This window comes from Danio rerio, chromosome 5 (assembly GCF_052040795.2).
Source record: "Danio rerio strain M-AB ecotype USA chromosome 5, GRCz13ab, whole genome shotgun sequence".
Lineage (NCBI taxonomy): Eukaryota > Metazoa > Chordata > Actinopteri > Cypriniformes > Danionidae > Danio > Danio rerio.
The window spans coordinates 59,919,082-59,947,069 of NC_141025.1; the positions used below are offsets into that span (position 1 = coordinate 59,919,082).

The window sequence follows — 27,988 nt, forward strand, 5'->3', positions numbered from 1 at the left end:
GGAAAAAATAAACAAGGAGACATCAACTATATATTTATGAAATGTGATCCCTAGCTGATATTGTATGTCTACCCACTGACAGAGACATGATCAGAATATAAGTATATAATTGTAGTAGTACATTTATTTTAACTGTGAGAGACGGCACCAAAAAATACAGAAAAATGCATGAACTGGTTTCCATTTTAATGAGGGAAAATGAATAAGTATTTGACCACTTCAAAAAATTGACTTCAAACCCTTAACTTAGACCAGGGGTTTTCAAACTGTGGGTCGCGACCCACAAGTGAGTCGCACAGTGAACAAAGGTGGGTCGCGCAACGTCACATAGCTGCAGCTATATTTACATTGCGGTGAATCAAAAAACCAGTACAGTAGACGGCAATAACTCAAAAGCCTCTTACCCTAAAATGATCTAAAGTGTGTTTCCTACAAAAAGACTTTTTTTTCGCTCGACACTACGACCACTGCTCTGTTTGAACCCTCGCAGTCTGCGTTTAGCCGTTAGAGCTCGGGCTCTGAGCAGAGCTCTCAATAAGGGATCGTCAGAAAAGTGCTTATTTTTTTCGTTGTTTTTTTTTTTTTTGCTGCATTTTGCGTGTTTTATTTTAAACACAACTAATTTTCTCTTAAATGAGCACAAACAGTTACTAAAGTAGTCGAATGCTTCATTATAGATCTGTGCATTCTTACATTAATTCATCTGTTATCAAACAAAACACAATGAGAGATTCATTTGCTGCACTTCACTATATAACTATAGTAACTTTAATCAATATGCAAATACAATTAAAAGTTAAATAGGCTTTATAGCTTTATTTAATTTATGTATAGGCCATTGATTTTAATAGGTTAAACCTTTTATTTTATTGTCACTTTTTTCTAATGTTTGCTAAGGATTCTATCATTTGAAGCTATTTGTTGTCCCATATTTTTTACATCCCAACGTTGACAGATTGCTAATCAATAAATAGCAATAGTGCTATCTGTTAGTTTTAACGTCACCTAATGTTATGGAAGGGCATAGATGTTATGTAAAATACTTAGTAATGTAACTACTAGGGCTGCAACAACGAATCAATTAAATCGATAAAAATTGATTACTAAAAGCGTTGGCAACAAATTTCATTCTCGATTCGTTGTGTCGCGCGACACGGAGACATTTGATTAAAAAAAAAGAACACTTTAGTTCAGCGCGGAGCGGAGAGAACACGGCTCCTTTCTGTCTCTTGCGCGAGTTCAGCGCCTTAAAGACAGGGATGATGCGGATGAATCACTACAGAATCTTACTTTTGTTCCATTTTAAAGTGAGAACCGCCAAGTCCCTGGGGCTGGTGTTTGTGTTTGGCGCTGAGCCAGAGAAAAACAGCGGGGTTAATTTTTTTTTTTTTTTTTTTTTTTTCGGTATTCCTGACACATTCAGTGATAAACGGCATTAACTCAAAAACCTCTTACCATAAAAATGTCTAAACTGTTTTCTACAAAAAGACAAAGCAGGTTATGTTTCCCATCTGTCTTTTTTTTTTTTTCGCTCAATATTATGAGCACTGCTCCGATTAAGCAGTTGCAATATGCGCTGAGGCAGAGAGCACTCGCGTTGAGGGGAGCTCTCAGTAAGGGACCATCCGAAAAGTGCTTAAATGTCACGCTGAGCACTGCTCTCAGTAAGGGACCTTCGGAAAAGTGCTTAGATGTCGCGCTGAGCACTGCTCTAAGTAAGGGACCGTCGGAAAAGTGCGTAGATGTTGCGCTGAGCACTGCTCTCAGTAAGACACAGTCAGAAAAGTGCTTAGATGTCGCGCTGAGCACTGCTCTCAGGAAGGGACCGTCGGAAAAGTGCTTAGATGTCGCGCTGAGCAATGCTCTCAGTATGGGACCGTCGGAAAAGTGCTTCTTTTTTTTCGTTTTTTTCTTTTCGAAAACAAAACCAACTTAACCTCGCTGGGAAAGACGTGTCATATTATCAGAATTTTGCAGCATTTTAACCGCCTAATACTTCATTTATGTTTTAGACATGTAAATACACACAAGTACTGGTAAAACAATACATTTAGAGTTTGTAGATAACACAAGGAAGTCTAACAATCCATTCAAATATAATTTGCAGGTGTGTGACGTCCATCCCATGTTATAGATGTCGATCACTTACACGTTTATGTGAATTGGAATATCAGGTAGTTGTTGACAGGATGAGCAAGCGTGTGAATATGTTGAATTAAAACAGAAAAAAATTAAATAAAAGGGATACATCTGTCATACATCACTTTGGCTGCGGTGTGTCATGTGACAAACATGATGCGTCGCCACAGAAACATTAAGGGTGAATGTTCTTAAAAAACTGACTCCTGGGGCCTGATAGAATTAGGGATGCATCGATATGGATTTTTTGGCTGATAACCAATAATTCTTCAGACTTGGAGGCCGATAGCCGATATATATAGGCCGATAATTACAAATATTACAAAATGTTATATTTTTATACAGCAAACTTCATAAAAGCTGAAACTTTGAAATAAATAGTCTATACTCAAAGCAAAAAAGCTATAATTTCAAAATTGTAAGGTGATTATAGACCTATATTCACGATTTCACACAAATCAGCATGCAAACAATACATTATTTCATTTTCTTCATAGCAAATTAACATGCAAATTGACTGTTGCATACAATTAAAAAGGTTAAATAACAAAATGGGATTTAATCAACAAGCAAGTTAAATATATTTTAAACAAAATGAAAATAAAAGAGCTAAGGACTAAAACCAGCTAATATGTCCTTGAATAAAACGTGTTACAGTAATGTACATGTGTACAAATATGTAATGTCTGAAAAAGCCTTTTATAGAGGTGTTTTGACAGTTCAGAGCCACCGTACAAGTGAAAAGCTAGATACAGAATGTATTATTTTAGAAAATGCAACATAAATTGAATACATATAGCATCAACGTTTCTGTGTTCGTTCTTGCTGTCAATCGCGGTAAAAATGATTGATGAAAAGTTTATGATAAACCGCACGAGGGCGCAGATTTGCCCTCAGAGTCAGATTTTAATAAAAACCTGATCATTGAGCTCAGATGACTTTGACAAACACAGAGCAGAATATAAAGACATAATGTGTGGCCCGTATGCTGGATTCAAAATTTTTATTCACTCGCCTTCATTTTTTTAAAATCTGTTGTCATGTACAGCTGCACAGCAGAAAACGTTTCTTGCTTAGTCATTTTGTCTCGTTTCCAGTTCAAATATCTAAAAAATCTTACATCAAGACCAGACAAGAAAAATGGCATGAGAAAATGTGGATGCTGAAAACTTCTGTTTGAGATTATATCTTATTAAGATAATTTTTTCTTAACCCATTGGCAAATAATTAAGCTTGTTTTAAGCAAACAATCACTTAATTTTGAGTTTAAGTGATTTATTATGCTATTTCATGTGTCTAGTATGTATCTTTATTTAAAAACATTTAGATATATGTGGATTGAAAACAGGACAAAACTTGTTAGTTTTTTATTTTATTATTATTTATTATGATTATTGTTATTATTATTATTATTATTATTATTATAACAGCTCAGGGATGAGCTTTTTTGAATCAAGGTTTGGAAATTAATGCTTTTCTTGTTTTTTTTTTATCAGATTAATCGATTAATCAAAAAATCATCGACAGATTAATCGATTATTAAAATAATCGTTAGTTGCAGCCCTAGTAACTACCCCTATCATTCCTTCCTCAAGCAAATGTGTAAATATCAGATCTATTCAGCAATAACGTTAATTGCATTGGCATATTTATCTGATGTTTTCCCAGCTTGTAGTAGTCGATCAAAAAGCTTTTTAGTTTTTTCATGAAACCCTCGAAACTTAAACGACACCTGACAACAAAACATTCTAAATATGTCAACAAAGGTTAATCATATTCTCTTCTGAAAAAAGAAGAGTATCTTCATCAACAAAAAAATGATCACAGTTACAGCCAGCATCCCACAAAAAGCACTTCGAGCCTCATTTTGTGCATATCAAATCGCAAAATCCAAACAGCCACACACCATATATTTTTGACTGCTTTAAAAGGATACTTTTTTTTTACCCATTTTTCTTCATTAAAATATTATGGTGGGTCTTGAGATTGAATTGCTTGCCTAGGTGGGTCCCGTAATAAAAAAGTTTGGGAATCCCTGACTTAGACTAACAATGCTCTGTACTCTTTTCACTCTTCTTAGCACTCAAACGACCCTTCCTTCATTATTGAAAGCCAGATAAGCATGTTTGTGTGGTCATTCTCTGGGGGAATACCTACTGCACAGTCCAAATTTTGATTGATGTTTTTTGGACCAGTAGTTTTTGAGAAAAGATTGTAAAATTACTGCCTCCACATGTGTATGGAAGATGATAGGTATTAACAGTGTTCCATAAATGATGAAAATAGTGTTTTGAACAGGGCGCATAACTTTAAATCACCGGCAAAAATAGTAATTGTTTGAAGTCTTATTAAAAACTTATGTCCGAATTTACTATTATTGTGTTTAACTTGAAATTAATTTTATATTTTAATATTTAATCTTTTTATAAAAGTTTGCAATAAAATAACCTTACAATCATTCAAGTTTTAGATCAAGCTTATTTTATTACAGTGTGGCAATTCATTCACTCATTTTTAATCTGGGATCGCCACAGTGCAATGAACCGCCAACTTATCCAGCATGTTTTTTAGGCAGCGGATACCCTTCCAGCTGCAACCCATCACTGGGAAACATCCACACACACTCATTCACACTCAAACACTAAGGACAATTAAGCTTACCCAGTTCACTTGTACCGCATGTCTTTGGACTGTGGGGGAAACCAGAGCACCTGAAGGAAACCCACTCGAACGCAGGGAGAACATGCAAATTCCACACAGAAACGCCAACTGACCCAGCTGAGGCTTGAACCAGCAACCTTCTTGCTGTGAGGCAACAGCACTACCTACCGTGCCACTGTGATGCCCAGCGTGGCAATGTAAAATATTAAACCATAGTGCTTTCGCCTCACAGCAAGAAGGTCGCTGGGTCGCTGCTTCGATCCTCGGCTCAGTATTAAAATTAAAATAAAAATTAAGTCCATCACCAACCTTACATTATTGTGAATAGACCTACCTTTCAGAAAGCCTAATTGGGATTTGTTATTTAAGTTATGAATTCCTTTTTTTAATCTATTAACATGTGTGTGTGAAAATTTTATAATCATTGTTGAGTAAATTGATTGGGCGAAAATTATCAATCAATTTTTAGTCTATCAAGTTTGGGAATGTGTGGGAATGTGTGATTAATCCCTGGTTCATACTTGGACCTAAAGATCCATCTTCAATAGATTCACGAAAAGCATTAAATAGTAACGATCTTACATAATTTCATAAAAAGTTGTAAAAAATTAGAGACCGTCAGGACCAGGAGATTTATTCAATTTAAGCTTTTTAACAGCAGAGTCAAGTTCTTCAATTATGTTGATACGGGGAATATTAGGTAATATTTTATCAAAAAATTAATTCAAATCAGATTGAGAGAAGTTGGAAGAATATAGGTCACTGTAGAATTTAAATACGTTCTCCCTGATTATAGCGGGGTCTGAACATTCTGTGCCATTTATCATCAGAGAAAGTATAGTTATTTCGTTGTCATGTCTTTTCAAATCTACAGAAATAAGTGCTTTTCTCACCTTTTTCTATCCATTTAGCCTTAGTACATATATAGGCACCCTTAGCTTTTTTTAATGTAGAAGTTGTCAAGTTCTAATTGTAAAGAAACAATTGTAGCCTTCTCTAGTTCAGTTAATGTACTATCATTACAACAGTTATTATTTTCGTAAATAATATTATGTTTCTGATGTTTCCTGACTTTGGCAAGTTCTTTACTGTAATTAATTGAAAATTCACGAATTTTAAATTTAAGAAACTCCCATCTGGCTTTATTATAACTAAAATTGGTGCTGTTCTTAATCTCTATAATTAGCTCCTTTATTTTTAAACAAAAAATTTCATTATTAATTAAGTCAGAGTTAAATTTCCAATATCACTTTTTGATGAGGTATGATCTGGTTGTATTATTAAAGAAATGGAACAATGGTCTGTTAAAGGTGCTGCAGACATTGTACAGTCTTTAGCAAATAAAAGTAAGTTATCTGATAATAACCAATAATCAGTTCTTGATTTGCTGGCTGCATTGGGTCTAAACCATTAGAATTGCTTAATGCTAGGATGAAGATATCTCCAGACATTAATTATTTTAAGGTTAGAACAGAATTTGGAAACCAAGGTATTTAGCAGAGAAGACGTGCTTTTAGGAGGATATCTATCATAAGTTTCATCCGGTACCACATTAAAATCTCCACCCACAACAATATTCTCTGTAGCTATGATCTCTTTAAATCCGAAATTACTGAGGATATTTCCTGCAATAGATTTTGATTAAGTTTAGAATTATTGTAAAAAAAAAAAAAAAAAAGTGCTCAATATCTAACACCACTGCCACAGCCAATTAGGGTCAGATTTAGAAGAAATTATTTTCCCTGGACAGTTATTAAATAAAATTGCAGTACCAGCCGAGTGGGATGAGCCCCATGGCTAAGTAAAACTTTATCTACCCATTGACTAGACCAGTGGTTCTCAAACTGTGGTACGTGTACCACTAATGGTACGCAGGCTTCCTTCTAGTGGTACGCTGAGGAATTAAATATGTCATGTACATGCTACACACATTTCAAAATTTATCAAAAATGATGTATATAATATGCCAATATGACAAATAGCCTAGATTTCTGAGGTAATCTGCCACGTTTTTTTTTTTGTTTTTTTAATTTGCAGAGTTATAGCGGCTTTACTGGGCCTACTACGCTACTGTATTTCAATACTGCTCATTTTGGTGGTACTTGGAGAGACAATTTTTTTCCTGAGGTGGTACTTGATGAAAAAAGTTTGAGAACCACTGGACTAGACCAAAACGTATCTGAAACAGCTGAGTGTGTCTCTTGTAAAAAAAAAAATGCATTGAGAACCATTACTTTTACAGAATAAGAACATTGCTTTACGTTTAACTTTATCTTGGATGCCCCTGACATTAAGTGACATAAGAGAAATTTTAAACTTAACTGGAAACATAACAACAATAACCAAAAATTAAATAAAATAGCAGAAATTGTTCAGAAAAGAGAAAAGCTCAGAAAGGGTGGTATAAACACCAAACAGTTATAACTACAACAGAGCATAACTCCCAGCCTAGCGTTTCTCAACAGTCATATTTCAAACTGCCCTACCATAAAAGGAAAAATAAACTGTCATGCGGTGTCAATGCACTTCCCTTCAATGTACCCGAACGGTCCTCGGTATTAAGCTATCTTCCCTGCTTTACGTGCCTGGTCGATCAAAGGCCACAGCGCAGTGTGGGCCAGTTGGTCCTCCTTCGTCAGATCCTCTATGAAACAAACAGCAGCACACAGACAAATTTTTTGTAGACCTCCAAATTTCATCCCTGTATTTTCGCATTGTGAACTGCACAATCACTTGCCTGGGTTTACCTGGCTCCTTCTTGCCAACTCCGTGCACTATGTCAACAATGTCTTCTAATTTATGAATGAAATGCGGTGCAATTTCAGCGATCATGGCAATTGTATCTTTACGAGCATCCTCTTCGGGCTTCTCTTTCGTCCCGTTGATCCGGAAATTCCATCTTCTTTTATATTGCTCTAGCTCTTATGTTCTGCTCGCCAGGTCTTTGTGTAATTTTGTTAGATATAGGAGTGATTTGCTCGTTTCTGCACATTTTTCTTTTCAATCTTTAATTTCAGCAGCATTGAATTCAACAGCCTTAGAAATCTCTGCCACCATGATGCTTTTTTTTCGCATCTGATTCGCCATTTCTTCTAACTGTTCATTTTGTATGTCAAAACGAGCTGTCAGTGATGTTATGGCTTGCAAGAGAGTTGCGTTAGTGATGTCTTAATCATGAGGTCTTAGCTTCTTTTATCATAATGTCTTTGGTAAGATCGTAATACTGTGCATTTAACACGTGGCCATACTCATCAATGTAAACACACAAAAACAGCATTAACATTATAGCAGACATTGTAAATAGCTCATTGACAGCCACTAGACTTTTCTGACCCTGTATTCCTGTGTCATCGAGTGTCAGAAAGTTGTGGGACGGTTATACATGAGTTATGATTCGCGAAATTTTTGTTGTTTTTATTTTAGCATTTTTTTTTAAGCATGACGGTAAAACATGAATGTGGTTATGAATAAATCAAAACATGTGTTTGTTTGTTTGTTTGTTTGTTTGTTGTAAAAATTCGTAATTATGGCAAAAAATACTAATTTGTGGATCTCCTTACTTCCGGGTGCAGCTGTTGCTGGGGTATTCTGGGATTTTTTTCTTACCCCTTGGTTTCAAGTGTGGTTCTGAAAATTCTTCGTTTGAAAGGGGTGTATACCCCTTGCCCTTAGCCCTACGCCTTCAAGCTTAAGAGAATTGGGACACCACTAGCCTTTCCCTGACACGCGCAAAACGAGGGGTAGGGGTAAGGGAAAGGGCCAAGACAGGGGTCAGGAACCTTTTTTCAGCAATTAGCCATTTCATATTTTTTTTTTTTATCAAATGCATTTTTTAAAGAGCCATAAAGTACAATATAAAGGAAATTGTATTTGTATTTTTAATAACTGATTTCTAGTAACAGTTATATTTTTACAATTTTTTAAATATTATTGAAGAGAGACAGCTGGAGAGCCACATATTTTTGGTCAAAGAGCCACATGTGGCTCCTTCCGAGCCATAGGTTCCCTACCCCTGGGCTAAGGGGTAGAATTTGGATTGGGCCCTAAGGAATTGCCTATTTTAATTTTGATATTATCAACTTAACAGACGGGGTGAAGCAGTGTGGCAGTAGGTAGTGCTGTCGCCTCACAGCAAGTAGGTCACTTGTTCGAGCCTAGCCTCAGTTGGCGTTTCTGTGTGGAGTTTTCTTCCTGCGTTCGCGTGGGTTTCCTCCGGGTGATTTGGTTTCCCCCACAGTCCAAAGACATGCGGTACAGGTGAATTGGGTAGGCTAAATTGTCCGTAGTGTATGAGTGTGTGTGTGAATGTGTGTGTGGATGCTTCCCAGGGATAGGTTGCAGTTGGAAGGGCATCCGCTGTGTAAAGAACATGCTGGATAAGTTGGCGGTTCATTCCGCTGTGGTGACCCAGATTAATAAAGGGACTAAGCCGACAAGAAATTGAATGAACTTAACAGACAGCAGAAATGTTGAGGCGTTGTACTGCATATATGAGCGTCATCTTCACTGTATGGATATTTATAACAAAATGGAGAAATAATAATAATAACTATTAGGGGTGTAACGATACACTCAGCTCACGATACGATGTGTATCACGATATAATGTTCACGATTCGATATGTATCACGATATTTGGAATAAAAATTGAAAATTTAACTGAAATGCAATTTTTACCAAGTAAACAATTTTTTATGTATTTCTTTTGTTTCAACTTGTTAAACTGAACCTTCTTTAAGAAAATAAATTAAACAGGCTTGTCTCTGGAAAATAAAACAATTTAAAAACTTCTTAAAAAATATTATTGAAATGACAGAGACAAAATAAAGGAACAATATAAGTAAAAGTGCAAAAAAAATAAGCTTTCTATTCAATTGAATTTAACAGTTGGAGCTTAAGGCTTTGCTTGGTCACTTGCGTTTTTTCTGTGTGCAAAAAAAAATCCACATTTCCAGGTAATCAGCAGTTCTATAAGATAATCCTGAACTTATGTGTATCTGTCTGAGAGGTTTTTATGGATGGCTGTCTTCATGTTGGGCATGATGAGTGACAGGGTGGCCGTCTTTTCATTACACAGGACAGTCGTGACTCTTTTCAGCAGTTTAGGCAGGTTTACTATTTCTTCGGCGTCGCTGATGTCGGCGCTATCAAGTGTATCATGTTGACGTGCATTTTTGTGTACCTCTGTACTTAAAAGGGTTAATGTTAGTCGTATTCATAACTCTAAAATGCGATATGATTGTTTAAATAATGTGTACGTTTTCGGTTTCATTTCCACTGCTAAGTGCTGTTCATACTTCCCACGCGGGCTCCTGAAAGATCACTCTGTTCCACAAACTGAATGTTGTTTACTACTTTATTAGTCACAACCTGCAGGTTCTGTTCACTGAAGCCATTTTAGCACTTAAACCTTTGTTCTGACTATGCATAAATATATTTAATTCATATTTAATTAAATTCATTTAGAGATATCTCTAATTATATTTTGACTAGTCGAATTATAATTATGACTAGTCAAAATATAATTAGAGATATCTCTAAATATATTTATGGATAGTCAGATCAAAGGTTTAAATGCTAAAATGGCTTGCCATACGCGCGCGTCTATCATCCGCCCTCTGTAGTAACAGCTTACGGTCAGCTCACGTCATGTGTTATTTTGCGGCCGCCAATACATCATTATATGAAGACAGAATGATATTTTAGGGTGAATTGTACCTTATAAATACAGTATGTGACTCTTTCAACACCATTAAGAGGTATCCATGTCACTGTGCAAAGTATGTAAATCACTGTGAAGACTTTAAAACTTAGGATGTTTGACCTAGTATGCGTGTCAAAAAGCGGACGAGTCTAAAGCAATGACTGGACAACCGAAATGTTAACAGACGTCTGATTTTGAGAGGATGGGCCATCCTCTATTTCAACTCCACTCATCTTGGTCTGCTAACATTACTGCTGCTGCAATCTGAACTCACGTGTGACAGCAGGTGGAACGTAGCTCACGTGCAAACAGCTCAACTAATAAGAGAAAACGGACGTCATATCGTAATCAAATCGTCATAACGCCACGATGCATATCGAGACATTTTTGCATCGCAATAAATCGTACAACGATAAATCGTTACACCCCTAATAATTATAGGAAATAAAGGCAAGCGATCAGTCAATATACAGAATGTACGTGGTTACATTAATTATTAACTTATCTTTGTGCTCAGCCAAAACACGTTACCTAAGAACAAGTAATAGATTCAAAGACTAAAGTCGGGGAATATGTCCTTAGACAAAGACAACAAGACGAATGAAATATCACGTTTAACAAATATAGTGAGATTAGATCCAGCAGGGAGATGCTTGATGAGCAGTCCGACGAGCACAGCTCTCAGCTAGGTAGATATGCTGCAGCTCATGCCAGAGATTGTGTGTGTGTGTGTGTGGTCACATGATGTGTGTTTCAGTCGTTTTGGTGTGGAGGGAGAGCTGTTCAGAAAAGCTGGTTGAAACTCTATTGTGGACGCGGATCGTTTTCATTCTAAAACGCCTGTGTAAACGGGGCCTGTGTTTACTTAGATTGTATCCAAAAACACATAAAATCACAGCTGCCCAACTCTCTGCGGAATAAAATGTGCACCCTAACTCTCATGTGTTTACCAAAACTGTCTGTTGGGAGCTCAGCAGGGTCAATATACTTTATATGACTGGGCTACTATACCCAGTTTTTTGGTCACCCGTGTCAACGCCAAACATCTATTTAAATGGTGCCAGCAGCAAAAATCTTTTTCTCTGAGTTCACTTTTACTATCTTTGCCACATCTGTGAAAATGACGGTGTGGTGACGCCCCAAAAAAGTGTAACACAAAGACCCAGAATAAAGCATGGGGGTGGATCAGTGATGGTTTGGGCTGCAATATCATGGCATTCTTTGGGCCCAATACTTGTGCTAAAGACCCAATAATTGTGCTTTTGTCTGCACCCAATGGTTCAAATATTGTATTCTGAAAGCGGTGCTGTGTTAGGATGATAATGCACCAATACACACAGAAAGACTGGTGCCAGAGTGGTTTGATGAACATGAAAGTAATTATAAAGTTTAAATTAAATTTAAATTCTGCATCTTTGCATTTTTAGACATGTAATGTTTTTCCTGAGACAATTTAAACCGAAATACACAATAACACTCTGTCAAACATATATACACTGGTAAGGAATATGGTTTTTGGTTACTTACTGGGATATTACCGCACAGCAATACCACACAAAGCAAGGACGGATTTTGAAGAATTAAATAATGAGAGTAAAGCTCCGTTACCAAACTGGAAACATTATGCTTATGCAACAGACAAGTCTGAACAACTTCCCACGCTTGCCTGAAGCAGGCAGTCCGGTACAATTAAGTAATCTATCAGCTTAAAGATATCAGATCTATAACGATAATATAAAAATATTAAAAATAGCATTTATCGACCGATAGCAGTATGACCGCTGAAATATATAAATAACGAACGGAAAGAAAAACCTCTGCATTTCGTGACTTGGTGGTCCTTTAAGGTAATAAAAAATCGCTGCTTACATGGTAGACTCTTAATAGTTGTATTATCTTAATCATATTAAAATCGGAGTATTGGTGTTCATGTAAATGTACTCAGAAAGTGCTAGATGAAGTCGCGAGCTGTCAAAGACAGCACATTCCTCTGCTTTCAGCATGCACCCACCAATGTTTTATTAAGTTTTACGTGTTTCCCCCTTAAATGCAACTTTTGTAAAACATTTGATTTGCGTTGTTGTGTCAGAATCCTTGTGAAATATAGCCATACTTTAAAACGCTTAGTTTAAGCAAATTTGATGAGTGCGATTATGCGTGTTGAATTTGAAGGCAGTCGCTCTGGCTGCCCTGTTCTTAGCAACAAACCTGCCTAAACGTTGTTGGCCGTAGCCACTGAATTAAAAAGCTACAAATTTCTGTGAGATTGGATTGCACTTTCAGCTTACATCTTTTAATTGAAAAGGGCCACATTTTCCCCCGATCATGTCAACAGACTGGACTGGTTTAGCAACTGGCTGAATGTAAAGGAGGATCAAGCAAAATTGTTTCTACTTTATAATTAATGTTCCTAACTTACAGCAATACAACTTTACAATGAGTACAGATGTTTGCCTTCAATACTTTATTGTTATTATAATTTTCCATTTTTGCAATGCCTGTATTTTGGCTTTTTTTTTTTTGCAGTCCACTTAGAATCCAACTTGAAAATATATATTTTTTCCTTATTGGCATTGATTGTTTTGAAATACAAATGGCATTAACATGCTTGTGTTTTTATTTCTGTAATAAATATGGCTGTCAAGCCAGGATCTTGATGGTTTATTGTGGGTATGTTGTTTACATGAAGAAATCTGTTACAAGTTAAACAAAAAATTCTAATAAACAATTCTATTTTGAATTTAAATAGTTTTTGTCTTGAGTTTACATTAATTTACATTTGAATAGCCAAAATTAAAAGTTTCAGTCTTTTAAAACGGATTATTCGGGATTCATTTAAAAAAAAAAAAAAATGTGATTAATTAGTTAATTTTTTTAATGGATTGACAGCACTAATATATATATATATATATATATATATATATATATATATATATATATATATATATATATATATATTTGTATGTATGTATGTATATTAGCGCTGTCAAAATTAACGCGTTAACGCATGCGATTAATTTTAAATAATTAACGCTTTAAAAAAATTAACGCAATTAACGCAGTTGCAGGTTTTTTTACTTCCTGTTGGGGTGAACGTGTGTTCAACATGCAATAAATGTGGATAAGACCAAGAAAGCACTTTTTGAAAGCAAGTTTCAGTATAAAACAATTAGTCGCATCACCAGGCTCTCCAGAGTTTCATGCAATTTCGGGTGTTTCATTTTTAACTTTCGACTTCTGTTGTAAGTTGATACCGCATGGCGAACAGAAAGACTCGGTGTTCCTTTAAGGTAAGGTTCCTTTTAAGGCTACACCGTAGAATTTTAATAAGGGTATAATCTTAATCATATTAAAATCGGAGTATTGGTGTCTTATATGAATGTACTCAGAACGTCTCTGGTGAAGTCGCGAGCTGTTAAAGACAGGGCATTACTCTGCCTTTTAGCATGAGCCCTCCAAGTTTAGTGTGTTTCCTCATTAAATGCAACGAAAGCGTATGCTTCGCGTTGTTTTGTCAGAATCCTTGTGAAATACAGTAATACTTTAGGACGCTTAGTTTAAGCAAATTTGATTAACATGATCATGCTTGTTGAATCTGAGGGGAGTCGCTCCAGTATGGAAGGCCGTTGGGGCCAAAACGTCTGTAGCGCGTTTTGTGTGTGTCTGTGTCAGGGGTGGAGTGAGCGACGTATCTGAGTAGGGGCAAGAGGGGTGTGCAATGTATTTAACAACAGGTTTGCAAGAAATTATCATTCATTTGCGGGCATTTGGGAGTCTCTGTGCACTTGCGGGATACTCCTAGTCTTAGCAACTGGATAAATGTAAGGGAGGATTAAGCAAAATTGTTTCTGCTCTATAACTAATGTTCTCAACTCACAGCAAAAAAAAAAAACTTTACAATGAGTGCAACAGTTTGTATTCAATAGTTTATTATTATAATTTTTCATTTTCCATATCTGCAATGCCTGTATTTTGGTATTTTTTTGCAGTCCACTTAGAATGCAACATAGAAATCAATGTTTTCTTTATTGGCATTGATTGTTTTGAAATTTAACTGTCATTAACATGCCTGTGTTTTAATTTTTGTAATAAATATAGCTGTCAAGCCAGGATCTTGTGGGTATGTTGTTTACATGAAGAAATCTGCGTTACAAGTTAAACAAAAAATTCTAATAAACAATTATATTTTTTATTTAAATATGCTTTGTCTTGCGTTTACATAATTTTTACATTTACATAGCCAAAATTACAAGTTTCAGTATTTTAAATGGGATTAATCATGATTAATTGCGATTAATTGTTTTTAAAAGGTGCGATTAATTAGTTAACACTAATATATATATATATATATATATATATATATATATATATATATATATATATGTATGTGTATGTGTATATATATATATATATTTATATATATATATATATATATATATATATATATATATATATATATATATATATATATATATATATATATATATAGGGATGTGCGGAGCAGCGAGTATTTGTATTTGTATTTGTTGAGGGGGGAAAAGTATTTGTATTTGTATTTTTATTCGAGTAAAATTCAAAATGGCGCAAAAATTTATATTTTTTCTATTACACTTCTAATTTACGTTATAGTGAAAGTATTGTTTAATTATACCCATTATATAAATTATAGATATGCAATATTGGCTGTTGTTTTTGAACATGTGACAAGAAATGTCATTGAAAAGAAAATAACATAGAAGCCATTATCTCATCCATGGTTAAACCAACAACTAATAAAATACCATTGTGAATATTATGAACCCCACCACCACCGTTCTTGTTGAAGGACACTGAATAGACAGAATAAAAACAAATAATACTTCAAAAAACTGTTCTTCTGAAAGAACTTCTTTCCAATGCACAGAATTCCAAAAACTAAAATTAGCTAAATAAATCTAAATAAAACCCTGCCTGGGAGATCTGGCAGAACAAAAGTATTCTATATAATACTAAAAGATACAGCCCTGCTATTATCATCTGCCTGCCACAAAAAAGACACAAAGTTTGTTTGTTTGTTTGTTTGTTTGTTTGTTTTTTTGTTTTATGTTTGAAACTGACTTGCTGGGGCAGAATGTGGCTGTGTTGATGGTTTGGTGCTTGTGGAGGATTTAGCAGAACGTAGCTGTGCTGATTGAGGGGATTGATGCTTGTGGGGGGTTCACAGACAGTATCAGGAGAGGATGCTTTTAGTGCATGTGATAATACATTACATAGAAGGTTGCGCGGTGGCACAGTGAGTAGCACTGTCGCCTCACAGCAAGAAGGTTGCTGGTTCGAGCCCCGACTGGCTCCTCCCCATGTTGGCGTGGGTTTCCTCTGTGTGCTCCGGTTTCCCCCACAGTCCAAACACATGCAATACAGGTGAATTGGGTAAGCTAAATTGTCCCTATTATATGTGTGTGAAAGAGAGTTTATGGATGTTTCCCAGTGCTGGGTAGCAGCTGGAAGGGCAGCCACTGCGTAAATCATATGCTGGATAAATTGGTGGTTCATTCCACTGTGGCAACCCCAGATTGATAAAGGGATTTAGCCGAAAAGAAATGAATGAATGATTATGGATAGATGTTGACAGATGTTTAATATCTCTGCTGATTTCACTTTTGCACACATTATACAGTATCACTTTGTTTTATCTGCAGCTCCACTGACTGTAAAATTCTTCCACACAGAACCTGAAGGTTTTTTTTTTTCTTTTGACTGGTGGAGGACCAAGAAATGGCTCAGCAGCAGTCTTTTTCACTCTTTTTCTGGGTGCCCAAATGTATTTGAGGAGTTTCAAGTTAATAAAAAGTGACGGGAAGCTATGTTAAGGTTAACTAGCCTATAGCATATATCTTGCTGTCTGCAAAAGACAGTAATTTAGACGTACCATATAACTCCCATAAGTGGATGCTATTCGACACAACTGCAAAAGCATCGTTTTAACCTTTATAAACGAACCTTAACGTTACTCTGTCAACACTCTATTGTCTAAATTACTGCGCTAACAGAGCTAACGTTGCGTAAACAGAGCACCCGGTTGCAGACGTCAATAATGCAGCGTAATAGAATATCCCGATCAAACTCCGCTTCAACTCCGCTACAAGTTTATAAACTGCCTTTGGAACCCAATTAAGGTACAAAAATCTATTTAACAAAAATAATGATGCAGTGAAGTATTTTTTTCGCTCAGCCGAGCCTTCTGTCTGTTGCTGTGGAGAAGCTTGTGCCAGACACCTTTTATCTCCGCCCCGCCCTCCGACTACTGACTGAGGCCGTTCTCACACTATAGGTACAGTTGCCTCGAACCGGGCCAAAGCACGCTTGTCCCCCCTCCCGTCTCCCCCGACGGCCCGCGCTCACACCATATCGGGCCTCGGCACACTTACGTCATCGCTGCTGCTCTGTTCAGTGAGAAGCGCTCTCTAAGGCAAGCCTTTTTAGCATTTAAATCTTTGTTCTGACTCCATAAATATATTAGAGATATCTGTAATTATATTTTGACTAGTCATAATTATAATTCCACTACTCAGAATGACAATTAGACATATCTGCAATTACAATTGTACTAGTACAAAATCAGATTAATTTTGACTAGTAACAATTGTAATTGATATCTCTGTGTTTTTACTAGTCATAATACATTTAGAGAGATCTTAAATTCATATTTAGAGATATTTACAAATATATTTGAAGATATCTCTAATTAATTTACTAAAAGTCTAATTACAGTTGTAGATATCTTGAATTGGATTTTTGACTTGTCAAAATTCATTTGGAGAAATATCTAATTACAATTGTGACTAGTCAAAACTTATTTAGAGATATCTAGTCAGTCATAATATATTTGCAGATATTTCCTATCTGACTAGTCAAATTATAATTATGACAAGTCAAAATATAATTAAAGATATCTCTAAATATATTTATGGATAGTCTGAACAAGGTTTAAATGCTAAAACGGCTTGCCATACGCTCTCACTTAGTAGCACAGTGGAGAGTTCTCTAGTTATATCGTTTCAGTCGTTTGTTATGCATTGACATGCAGTCAAATATTTCGCCAAACAGTCCTTAGGGATGCGGTGACACGCAGTCAGATATTTTACCGGACAGATCCACCACTTTTGGCGCGCATAAACAATCGTAAAGCTCTCGTGCTGCAGGAATGAGGAGATCTGCTGAAGGCGCGCAGCTGGCGTGCAGTGAGAGGTTTGCGTCTTTAATAAACTATGGCAGTTTGCGATCACTGAACAGTAAGAATGATTAATAAATCCATATGAAACAGTCCCTTAAAAGTCACGTCTCGCTTTCAGTTTCGGGCTTTGGCGCTTTTTGCATTGAGCGTCTCTCTCTCTCTCTCTCACTCTCACTCTCACTCTCTCTCACTCACTCACTCACGCGGGCATGCACTGTGGTCTCATGAGGAAACGCTGCTTTTTGATATAGTGTTTTTCTTGCTCCCTAATACAAATAATTTTTCAAGTATTTGTTCGAATCAAGTATTCGTAAAAACACGCTATTCGTGCCTTTCCGAATACCGTATTCGGTTTCGGCTCCACCCTTAATATATATATATAATATATATATATATATTCATTGATCTTTTATATATATATATATATATATATATATATATATATATATATATATATATATATATATATATATACATATATATATATATATATATATATATATATATATATATATATATATATATATATATATTAGGGCTGTAACGATACACGATATGAAATCAAAATCGCGACACTCAGATCTACGATCCTGTGTCGCGGTGTGATAAGGGAGAATCGCGACACACCACGTGACTACCTTTCCAATAACGTCACGCGTGCCTGCAAAAGTTGAGCTAATTATCACTTTTTTTTTTCGTTCGACATACGAACACTGCTCCGTTTAAGCCCTTGCAATATTTAGCCGGGAGAGCTCACACGGAGCTCTTAGTAAGGGACCATCTGAATGTGTCAGGAATATCAAAAACAAAACCAACTTAACCCCGCTTGACAACCGACAACGCCAGAAACATTGCCATTGCTATGTTTCTAACGCCAGAAACATTGCTGTGAAAGCGGCCGGATTTTCAGCGCATATACGTTGATTTGCTCACACTGGTAATGTGGCTGCGCAGAGAGGGATGGGCGTTCACCAGATGTCAGGTAACAGCGCAAACTTTTCTGTAACCGTGCTGTGCGCTTTCTGTTTGAACCTTTGTGAGTGCTGACTGACAGGTGCGCGATGCGTGAGGTCAGAAAACATGACTAGGCTTTCAGTTAAGATGAACACAGTTTCTATAGCTATACTTTATTTAGAGATAAAGGTATATGGCTGTGCATATAATCACTCTATCTTGCTGGAGTTTATAGCCGTTTCGCTTTACTTCAGGACGCATTAATGCCGCTCTGAAGGTCTAATCGCTGTTTTAAGTTATCCAGAGCTGTATGAATGTACAAATCATGAATATCACAATAGTATTAAATATTACAATTACAACAACACAGACAGCAACACTTTTGCACAATCGATACCCAGCTGATTCAGTCGTTTCATAAGAGGACCGCGCCTCTTTTTTTTTTCTCCTTGTCAACATAAAGGCAGTGAGGTGCGCCTTGTATTCGGCCCCTTGTTTAACTGCAAGGCATACTTATTTTGCGGGACGACAACGTATAACCCGTGACTACAGACACATTTGCCAAAAAAGCAAAATGGAAGAAGAATATTGCTGTTTGATACAGACGTGTTGATGCTGCAGCGCTTATGTTGACCTGGATCTGCGTAATAAACGCAACAAATAGGCTTTACTTTTTATTTTACAGCTTATAAAGCATGTATGCACATTAATGCAATATCATATTTTAACAACAAAACTGTTTACAAAAAGTCAACATATGCGCGCGTTGTTGTCTTTTCATCACACAGCGCGCGCACTTGAACCGCGAGGGAGAGAGAGGAAACCATAGACTATATCAGGACATATTCTTTAAAATAATGATTTCTATTAAAATGTAAAAGGTTTTGTGATTATAATAATAACAGCGGGGCATTAAATAAATGCATATTTTCCGTGGAGCGGGCAATTTGAGGAAGTCTGCGATATTTATTTGACGGAAGAAAAAACATATGATTGGAAAAAAAGCATATGCCGGTTATTAAAAAGAATCAGTCAGTATTTTCGTTTTGTAATATAAATTAATTATTTAAGTGAAAATAAATTAGGGCAGTCCTATTTATTTTATTCATTTTATTTAGATTATTCTGCTCTTCTGTGCTAAACACTGCAGGTGTGTGAAGATGCTCTGTTGTTATGTTCTATTATTAATATGCTAACATATAAAAATAAATCAGTATTTTAAAATGCAATATTTAATATTTAATGTGTCAGACACAAAATAGACAGGTCAATTTGTTTAATATAAAATTAATAGTAATCTGACCAGTTAACCGGTAATAACCGATTAATGAGCGGCGGTTGTCGCTTAGCAAAATTAACGAAATGGGCATCCCTAGTAGCTATTTAATTTACTTTTTCTATGTAAGAGAACTTGATTGAAAAAGAATTTTCAACATGCTTGAACCATCTACACAATGGAGTTTAGTTCTGTTTGGTTTTTCAACAGTATTTTGTTACAAAGAAAACAAAAGTGATATAGCTTTGGTTATTTATTTATTTTATATATGGCTATTTATATTGTTAATAATTTGCATAGGTAATATTGTTCTTTGATGTTTAGTTTATAAAGATTTTTCAAATGTTATTTAATAAAAAAAGTTTTAAAAATCTTTTTTTTCCCCACCCCACACAAAAAAAAAAAAAAAAAAAAATCGTGATACGAACCGAATCGTGGGTCAAAAATCGTGATACGAACCGAATCATGGGTTTGGTGTGTCGTTACAGCCCTAATATTTATATATATTAGTGCTGTCAATCGATAAAAAAAATTAACTAATTAATCGCACCTTTTAAAAACAATTTTTTGCGATTAATCACATTTTATATATTTGCTTATATTAATTTACATTTGCTTATATTAATATAGGGTTCAAAATGACCAGGTTCATAATAGTTTTGGGCAATGTTGACCAATTTGGCATCGTACGATGTCTAATGGTAAATATCAATTGATTCATAACGAATTAATTAATTGTTGCCTACCGTTTTCACTAACTGACCCACATAGTCTTTGCTTTACCCGTAACCAAACCAAACCATGAATAAAAGTTACAAACAACTAACCACCTGTCAATCACTTTTTTCCGCGTTCTAATGCCTTTTCCAACAGCTGGTGGAGGAGACGAGAGTTCAGTTGGAGTTCACTGTAGTGCATACATTTTCATTGTTTTTATGCCAAAATCCTCCACGTGTGTGTGGATTTAGGTGACATTTATGCAGAATGCATCTTTGCACTTAAACAAACGTGCAGCACTCAGGAACAGATTAAAACAGGTATTATGTGAACTTCCTGAAGTAAAAAAAAATCCTGCAATGCTTGCCCCGCCTTTATGCTCTTCTTATTGGCTTACTGCTTTAGAACTAAACGCAAATGATTAATATCAGCTGTCAATCACTCAGTCAATGCCTTCTGCCTTCAGATAACAGGGGCTACAACCGTGAAACTGTGAAGCGCTGAAGATGAGAGAATGAAAATAACTGACAGATTTACCTACAGTTACTAATAATGACACATCTTATTAGTGATCATCTGCTGAATGTTAATGCACCATTTACACTTTTTTGAGAGTGGATAAAAGACTTCCAGTGTTTTAAGTCCACTATAAAAATGACAAAAGCCATTCACTGTAAATTCTGTGGGACGGGGTTTGCAGTTAACTGCGTTGGTCACTAAATCTACACATTTTAAGTGTGATAGTTTCTGTATAATTTTTCATTTAATCCTCACAATGCTGTCAGCCATGCAAGTGGCAGCTATATGTAACATTTAACACAGCTCATGAAAAGACCGTTATTGCTATTAAGATGACATGCAAATAAAAAGTTATATATCATTATAAATAGCCGATGGATCGCGATGCCGGTTCAGCATTGTGAAGCTTGTTGGCCATCAGCGATGGATGACGGCATCGTCAATTGTCACAACCCTATTCCATAATGCAAAATTGTATTTGTTTAGAGCAAAGACCTGAGATGAATTGTCCATCGTAATTAGTAGGGATGTAACGGTATCAGAATTTCACGGTACGGTAATACCTCGGTATGAATGTCACGGTACGGTATTTATTGAATCATTTACAGGAAAAAAACAAAGCTTATGAAAATACTCCAAAAAAGTGCCAAAAGTGTCAATGACATACAAATTAGCCATCTATCTGTAAGCTTTGAAACAGGAACAAAAAATTATTAAACCATGTAAAAACAATAAAGTTTCAATTTAGTATTGTTGAAAACTCATCACATTCAACATTTAATCACACTCAGCCCATCTACACAGATGAGAGCTGTGCTAGTCGGACTTCTCATCAAGCATCTCCCGCTGGATCTAATCTCACTATATTTATTAAACGGGATATTTCATTTATCTTGTTGTCTTTATCTAACGACATATTCCCTGACTTTGGTCATTGGAATCTATTACTTGTTCTCAGGTAACGTGTTTTGGCTGAGCGCAAAGATAAGTTAATGATTAATGTAACCACGTACATTCTGTATATTGACTGATCGCTTGCCTTTATTTCCTATAATGTATAAACTTATTGTATGTTATACTTTTATAATGGTCATTATCGATTATTAAAACTGATACTCAAAAGAGAGGCTGTGTTTCGTATTTTCACTGAAATTGAAAGGAGGCAGTTGTTATCGGCTCCGTTTTGTTATAAACATCCATACAGTGAAGATGACGCTCATCTTATGCAGCACGACGCCTCAACATGTCTGCTGTCTAAGTTGCTAATATTAAAATGAAAATAGGCAGTTCCTTAAATCATGTTTACATTTTATTGTTGATAAAGTGAAACAACGAAGCCAGGGTGATGTGAATGAAGTTATAAAGTACACTGTTCCCTTTGAAGATTTACCCGTGTCCTCGGTATAGTCTGCTTTTCCATATCAAACTGAGAAGAAGAGACTGCAGCCTTGATCAAACTTGCGAAGTCTGAACTTACAAGGAGAGGATGCAGGACTGAACTGTGCGTGTTAGGCTACTTAATATTCAGGAAAAGCCCCAATCAGAGAGGCGAACATCTGCAGCCCCGCCTCCGTTTTCAGATGTCTCCGTTTTTTATTATCCACACTGAGACATTATCCACACATTTCGAAACGCTCCGTTTTCGGCGCTCGAGAGCTCTTTTCATCCCCGCTTCTAGCAGCACACTCCATTTCCGCATTACTGGATCTGTAGCGACAACAGACCGCAAGGGATGATGGTCAAGCATGGGCTGATGGGTATTGTAGTTTTCGCTACCTCCCGTTCGCTTCATTCGCCTAAGCAAATTTTCTCAGAAGACCTATAGTTTTACCGAGTCATGCGACTTCGGTAATATCGAAAAAAATTAATATTGCGGTATGACGGTATTTACAATACCGTTACATCCCTAGTAATTAGCATTGATCTATTTCATTTTATTTGTCATATTTATTACACAATATAAACTTTTTAATTCAATAGTTACAGACGTGAGACATTATCAAAGCTGCGTGATGTCTTAAATATGTTGCTCAAATTAAAAAGGTAGTGATGTTATGAAAAAATTAAGGTAATTATTTATTCTACAAAACCCAATCCTTCTGCAGTATGCCTATGTTTAAGGCCCGTGCACACCGTAATGTATTTTTCCTAGGGTTTTCCATCAACATTTAACATCTCGTCTCAGAGAGTCAAATTTGATCGTGCACACCAACGCGCAAAACGGCTGGCGCAAAAGCATCATTTTAAAAAACGCCTCATGCTCGTTTTTTTTTTTTTTTTTGACGTGCCGCATCAAAACCTTCTCCACCAATTAGATCGGCACTTTTGTTCACGTGCACGGAGCTACTGAGGTTACAGTAAACAGCACTTGGAGGCGCTCAAGCGCAAAACTGTCAATGCGAGCGCACATTGAAGAAGATGCCCAGAGCCGATATGAACGTGAAGTTGCTTATTGCACTGGTGAACAATAATCAGTAATTGTTCGAGTCACCAGTAACTTTAACAACAAGCGTGTGAACTTCCTCTCCTCCTCTTCTTCTGTGTTATAAGCTGGTGTCAGAAGCTTAGAGTTGTATAGAACCATCTAACATCAAGGAGTGATTTTGCATACTCTTCTGCTTGACGCCAATGAAAACTGCCTGGGTTTGAATATGGAAAAACGTCTCGTAAAACGCTGACGATATACGCAAACGAAAAGCGACCTGGTGTGTAGAAGCCTTTTAATTAAAACATGGAACCTTTAACCACTTTTTTAAAGCATGAAATGTGGTTGGATGAAAATGAAATTTACTATTGGCACAATCCTCATATTTCATGGATAAACAAAGAAATTTCCTTAAAAATTCTACAAGGGCATATCATGACAATAAAATATAGACCTTAATGAGCAAATTTAGATTGGTTTTGTTATTTTGGTAAAAAGTTATTGTTTTTATGATAAGGTTGACATTTTTATGGAATTGTCATATACATATTTTTATGTGTGTCATTATTTATAGCAATAATTATTACGTTCTCTTTACATCCTAAATATCTGATATTTTCCTCCTACAGAGTGAGAAATGGCAGAGGAACGCAGACAGAAGCTGTGTTCTGTGATCCTGCCCACTGATTCCATGAAGGCAATGGCTGAGTCGGTGGGTATAGGCTCACTGCAGGAAGACAGCTGTCTGACCCTCAGTGAAGAAGTTAGCTACAGGATCAAAGAGATTGCACAGGTATTTACAATAGCAATTTTGTCTGATGAATGTAACAGTGTAAGCATAACTTCATTTTCATAACGCATTTAACCCTTAAAGTGTCCCTATTAGGGTTTTTTTAATCACCTTTTATTTGGTGTGTAACACAGCTCTGCATGGCTTTTACTGTTTTTTTTTTTCTTGAAAACTCTTTATAGGCTATTAACATATCACATCTAAAACCATGTGGAAAACGCAACACGTTCCGCTTACTTTACTGAGCTAAATACTTTCCCCTGCCTTTTGTGATTGCTATGGCTCAAATTAGCTGTTCCTACACACACTTGGAAAACACTGCTTTCGCTTTTATGCAAAAGCATCGCTTTTAGTGGTTTGAGCTAAGGATGCACCAATACCATTTTTTTTAGCCAATCCTATCCCAATCCCGAAATTCTGAGTATCGACCGATACAGATCCAATCTTACAAAAAACATAATGCTTTCTGTAAACTAGGCTACATTATTTGGGCATTCCTTAATTAATAATTAACATGGATCTTTAAATAATTAACATTGCATGTTCTCCCTGCGTTTGGGTTTTCTCCAGGTGCTCTTTCCCCTACAGTCCAAAGACATGCGGTACAGGTGAATTAAGTTGGCTAAATTGTCCGTAGTGTATTAGTGTGTATGAATGTTTCCCAGGGATGGGTTGTAGGGTTGGGTATCGTTTGGGTTTTTTTTCGATACTTTTAAAACGATACCGGTGCCACAAAATTATGGTGGATGACTCTAGAAAAATATTTTATTTGACAAACTATTTTAAAAAATTGCCTTTGATCATTTGTTGGTTAGCATGAATTTAAGATTTGTATTATGAAATTACATTAGCTTACTATTAACCTGTGGGGAGCGGGCAGGGGCCATGTACTTTTAGGAGCACATTTTAACATATATATCACAAAATACTTAAAACATTATTCGAAGTCATTTGTTTTCATGCATCACTCTAAAGTCGTCATAAACAAGATAATTAAATAACTTTAATAAATAAAATAAATAACTCATTTATTTGACAAGTAACGTTACACAGGTGTAGGAGAACACATTTCTACCATTCAAGTACATCAAATCACATTGTTGCACCTGTAAACTTTAAAGGCCTACAGTTGAAGTCAATTTATTTTGCCCTCCCATTCATTTAAAATAATATTTCTGAAAATTTTCACAGTGTTTCCTAAAAAATAATTATTCTGGAGTCGTAATAAGTCATATTTCTTATTGTTTATTTTGTGAATAAATCAATTTTTAATTTAAATAAAAATAAGGTCAGTATTATTAGCCTACTTAGGAAATATTTACTGTATATTTTTAATTTACACAACAAATCAGTTACAAAATAATTTGACTAATTTTTTCAACTTTCGTAGTTAACTGATTAAGTCTAAATTACACTTTAATCTAAATAAAAAAAAAAAAACTATAAAATACTTAAAGGGACTTTGTCTGAATACAACAGTCTTGCAAAATATCTAGTAAAATGTTATACACTGACTGTCAACATGGGGAAGATAAAACAGTGGATGTTAGAAATTAGTTAGTAAAACTATTATGTTTAATTAAAAATGTGTTGTAAATAAATCCTGTGTTGAAGACGGAAATCAAAAATGAATAAATGTAAATCTAAACGAGTTGAATATGACGTACATGAGCATGACTGAAAACTATATTTGATCAATGTGTTACATCTGTTCTTTCTTTGGTTCTTGCCGACTGTTTGTAAATTCAACACTGCATTTCCTAACGTAAAACTATGTACACTAGATTTCTGATTGATAATGGTCTCTGCATAGCCGAGGACATCCTATATTAACAGTGTTAAAATCGCTATTGAAAACTGAAGTCTAATATCATCAACAGCAGACATTTTGATAGTGTTTCACAACATGAACATGACTGAAGTTTAATCTTTTTATTACCTGTGTCAATTTGGGCGTCAACTTCTGACCAATGCGGGGAACTGATGCACGCAGCACCTTCACAGAGAGAGCAAAGTGCCTCAAAAACAGAGCGAGTGGGCATAAGCGAGTGCCCGAGGGAGCGACTGCGCGTGACACCTAGAGCATGCGAGAGAGGCGATCCTCTTTCTTTTTGAGCCCTCAAATGTGTCTTTAAGTCTGACATATTCCCCCCTTACACGCAGCTTTTGTAAAGCACGTTGCTGTGTCAGAATCCTTGCCTTTTTTCATGCACCCCTTTGATGCTTCACATGTCCTTGCCGTAGCACTAAAATTAGGCACCGAAATTCATACGCTGATTTAATACCGATACATACCGGTTACCAAGGGTTTCGGTACCCAACCCTTATGGGTTGTAGCTGGAAGGGCATCCTCTTATTCAAAGCTTACACTTAACCTACGGCTGCTCGATTATGGGAAAAATCATAATCATGATTATTTTGGTCATAATTGTAATCATAATTATTCAAAACGATTATCAGTTGAAGTCAAAATTATTCTCCCTTCTGTAAATTTATTTTTATATATAATTATTTCCCAATTATTTATTTTACAGTGTTTCCTATAATATTTTTTTCTGGAGAAAGGCTTATTTGTTTTTTTATTTCAGCTAGAATAAAATCAAGTTTAAATATTTGTGAAACCTATTTTATTCGCTCCATTCTATTAGCCCCCTTAGGCAATATATTTTTTTGATTGTCTGCAGAATAAACTACTGTTATACATTGACTTGCCTAATTGCACTAATTAACCCCTTAAATGTCACTTCAAGCTAAATACTAGTATCTTGGATAATATCTAGTCAAATATTATGAGAACTTCGTTATTAGAAATGAGTTATGATGACAAAGAAATTTTCCCTTGTTTGCATTGGTATAGGCTGGGCCTACACATGGATTGTCCAATCAGAGAATGTGTGGGGTTGGATCACACCCCATTCCCTCCTCTAGGAGGCCGGGTTGGCATATTGTGTGTGTGCCGCTTTGATAGGATAGTTGTTAAATTAAGGTATTATAACATGGACTTTTTTATCGTATGGTTTCTTCATATAAACCAATGCATTTAAAACATTCCCAGTTTTTAATTAATACCAAACGTTAAGTATTTCACAAACATTCTGTAGAATTCATTCATAACCAAGGGCTATAACTCAATAACTATCGATAACAGTTAAATGGAGCATGTAACATAGAACTAGAGATGCAATGATTATAGATTTTGGTTGTTTGATTATAATCTGAGAAATAATCACGGTTTTATGGTTATTACGATTATTATGCATTAATTCATTTCAAACCCTACTAGTTTAGAAAATAAGATGAAAACTTTTATTTCACATTGTTATTTATTGCTGCTCAGTAACTAATTAATACAGCACAAAATAATATAAAAAACAAACAATAGTAAGTTTCTCTTTTTGTGCTTAAAAATAAGTGAATGTTTTTGACTTTTAAATAGAAATAATTTTACTCTGTTAATAAATGACAGAATAATAAAAAAAAATGAATAAATAAATAAAAAATCTATTTGTTTTTTTGAAAAACGGCTTGAAATTGCCGGTGCTCCCAACTTCAAAAATTTTGGAGCACCCACCAAATATTAGTGAGTACCAC

The 27,988-nt window shown here is 35.6% G+C and overlaps 1 protein-coding gene across 4 annotated transcripts in view; it reads left to right on the forward strand.

Annotated features, from left to right (window-relative positions):
* taf6 (TAF6 RNA polymerase II, TATA box binding protein (TBP)-associated factor) overlaps window positions 1-27,988 on the forward strand; it is a 155,974-nt gene that overhangs the window by 30,384 nt on the left and 97,602 nt on the right. For 3 of the 4 annotated variants that reach the window (XM_087251755.1, XM_087251754.1, NM_001004557.1), the window contains 1 exon segment: window positions 24,237-24,400. In XM_087251755.1, the coding sequence (XP_087107881.1) occupies window positions 24,245-24,400 (156 nt within the window). In that variant the 5' untranslated portion in view covers window positions 24,237-24,244. 4 annotated transcript variants of the gene reach the window in all.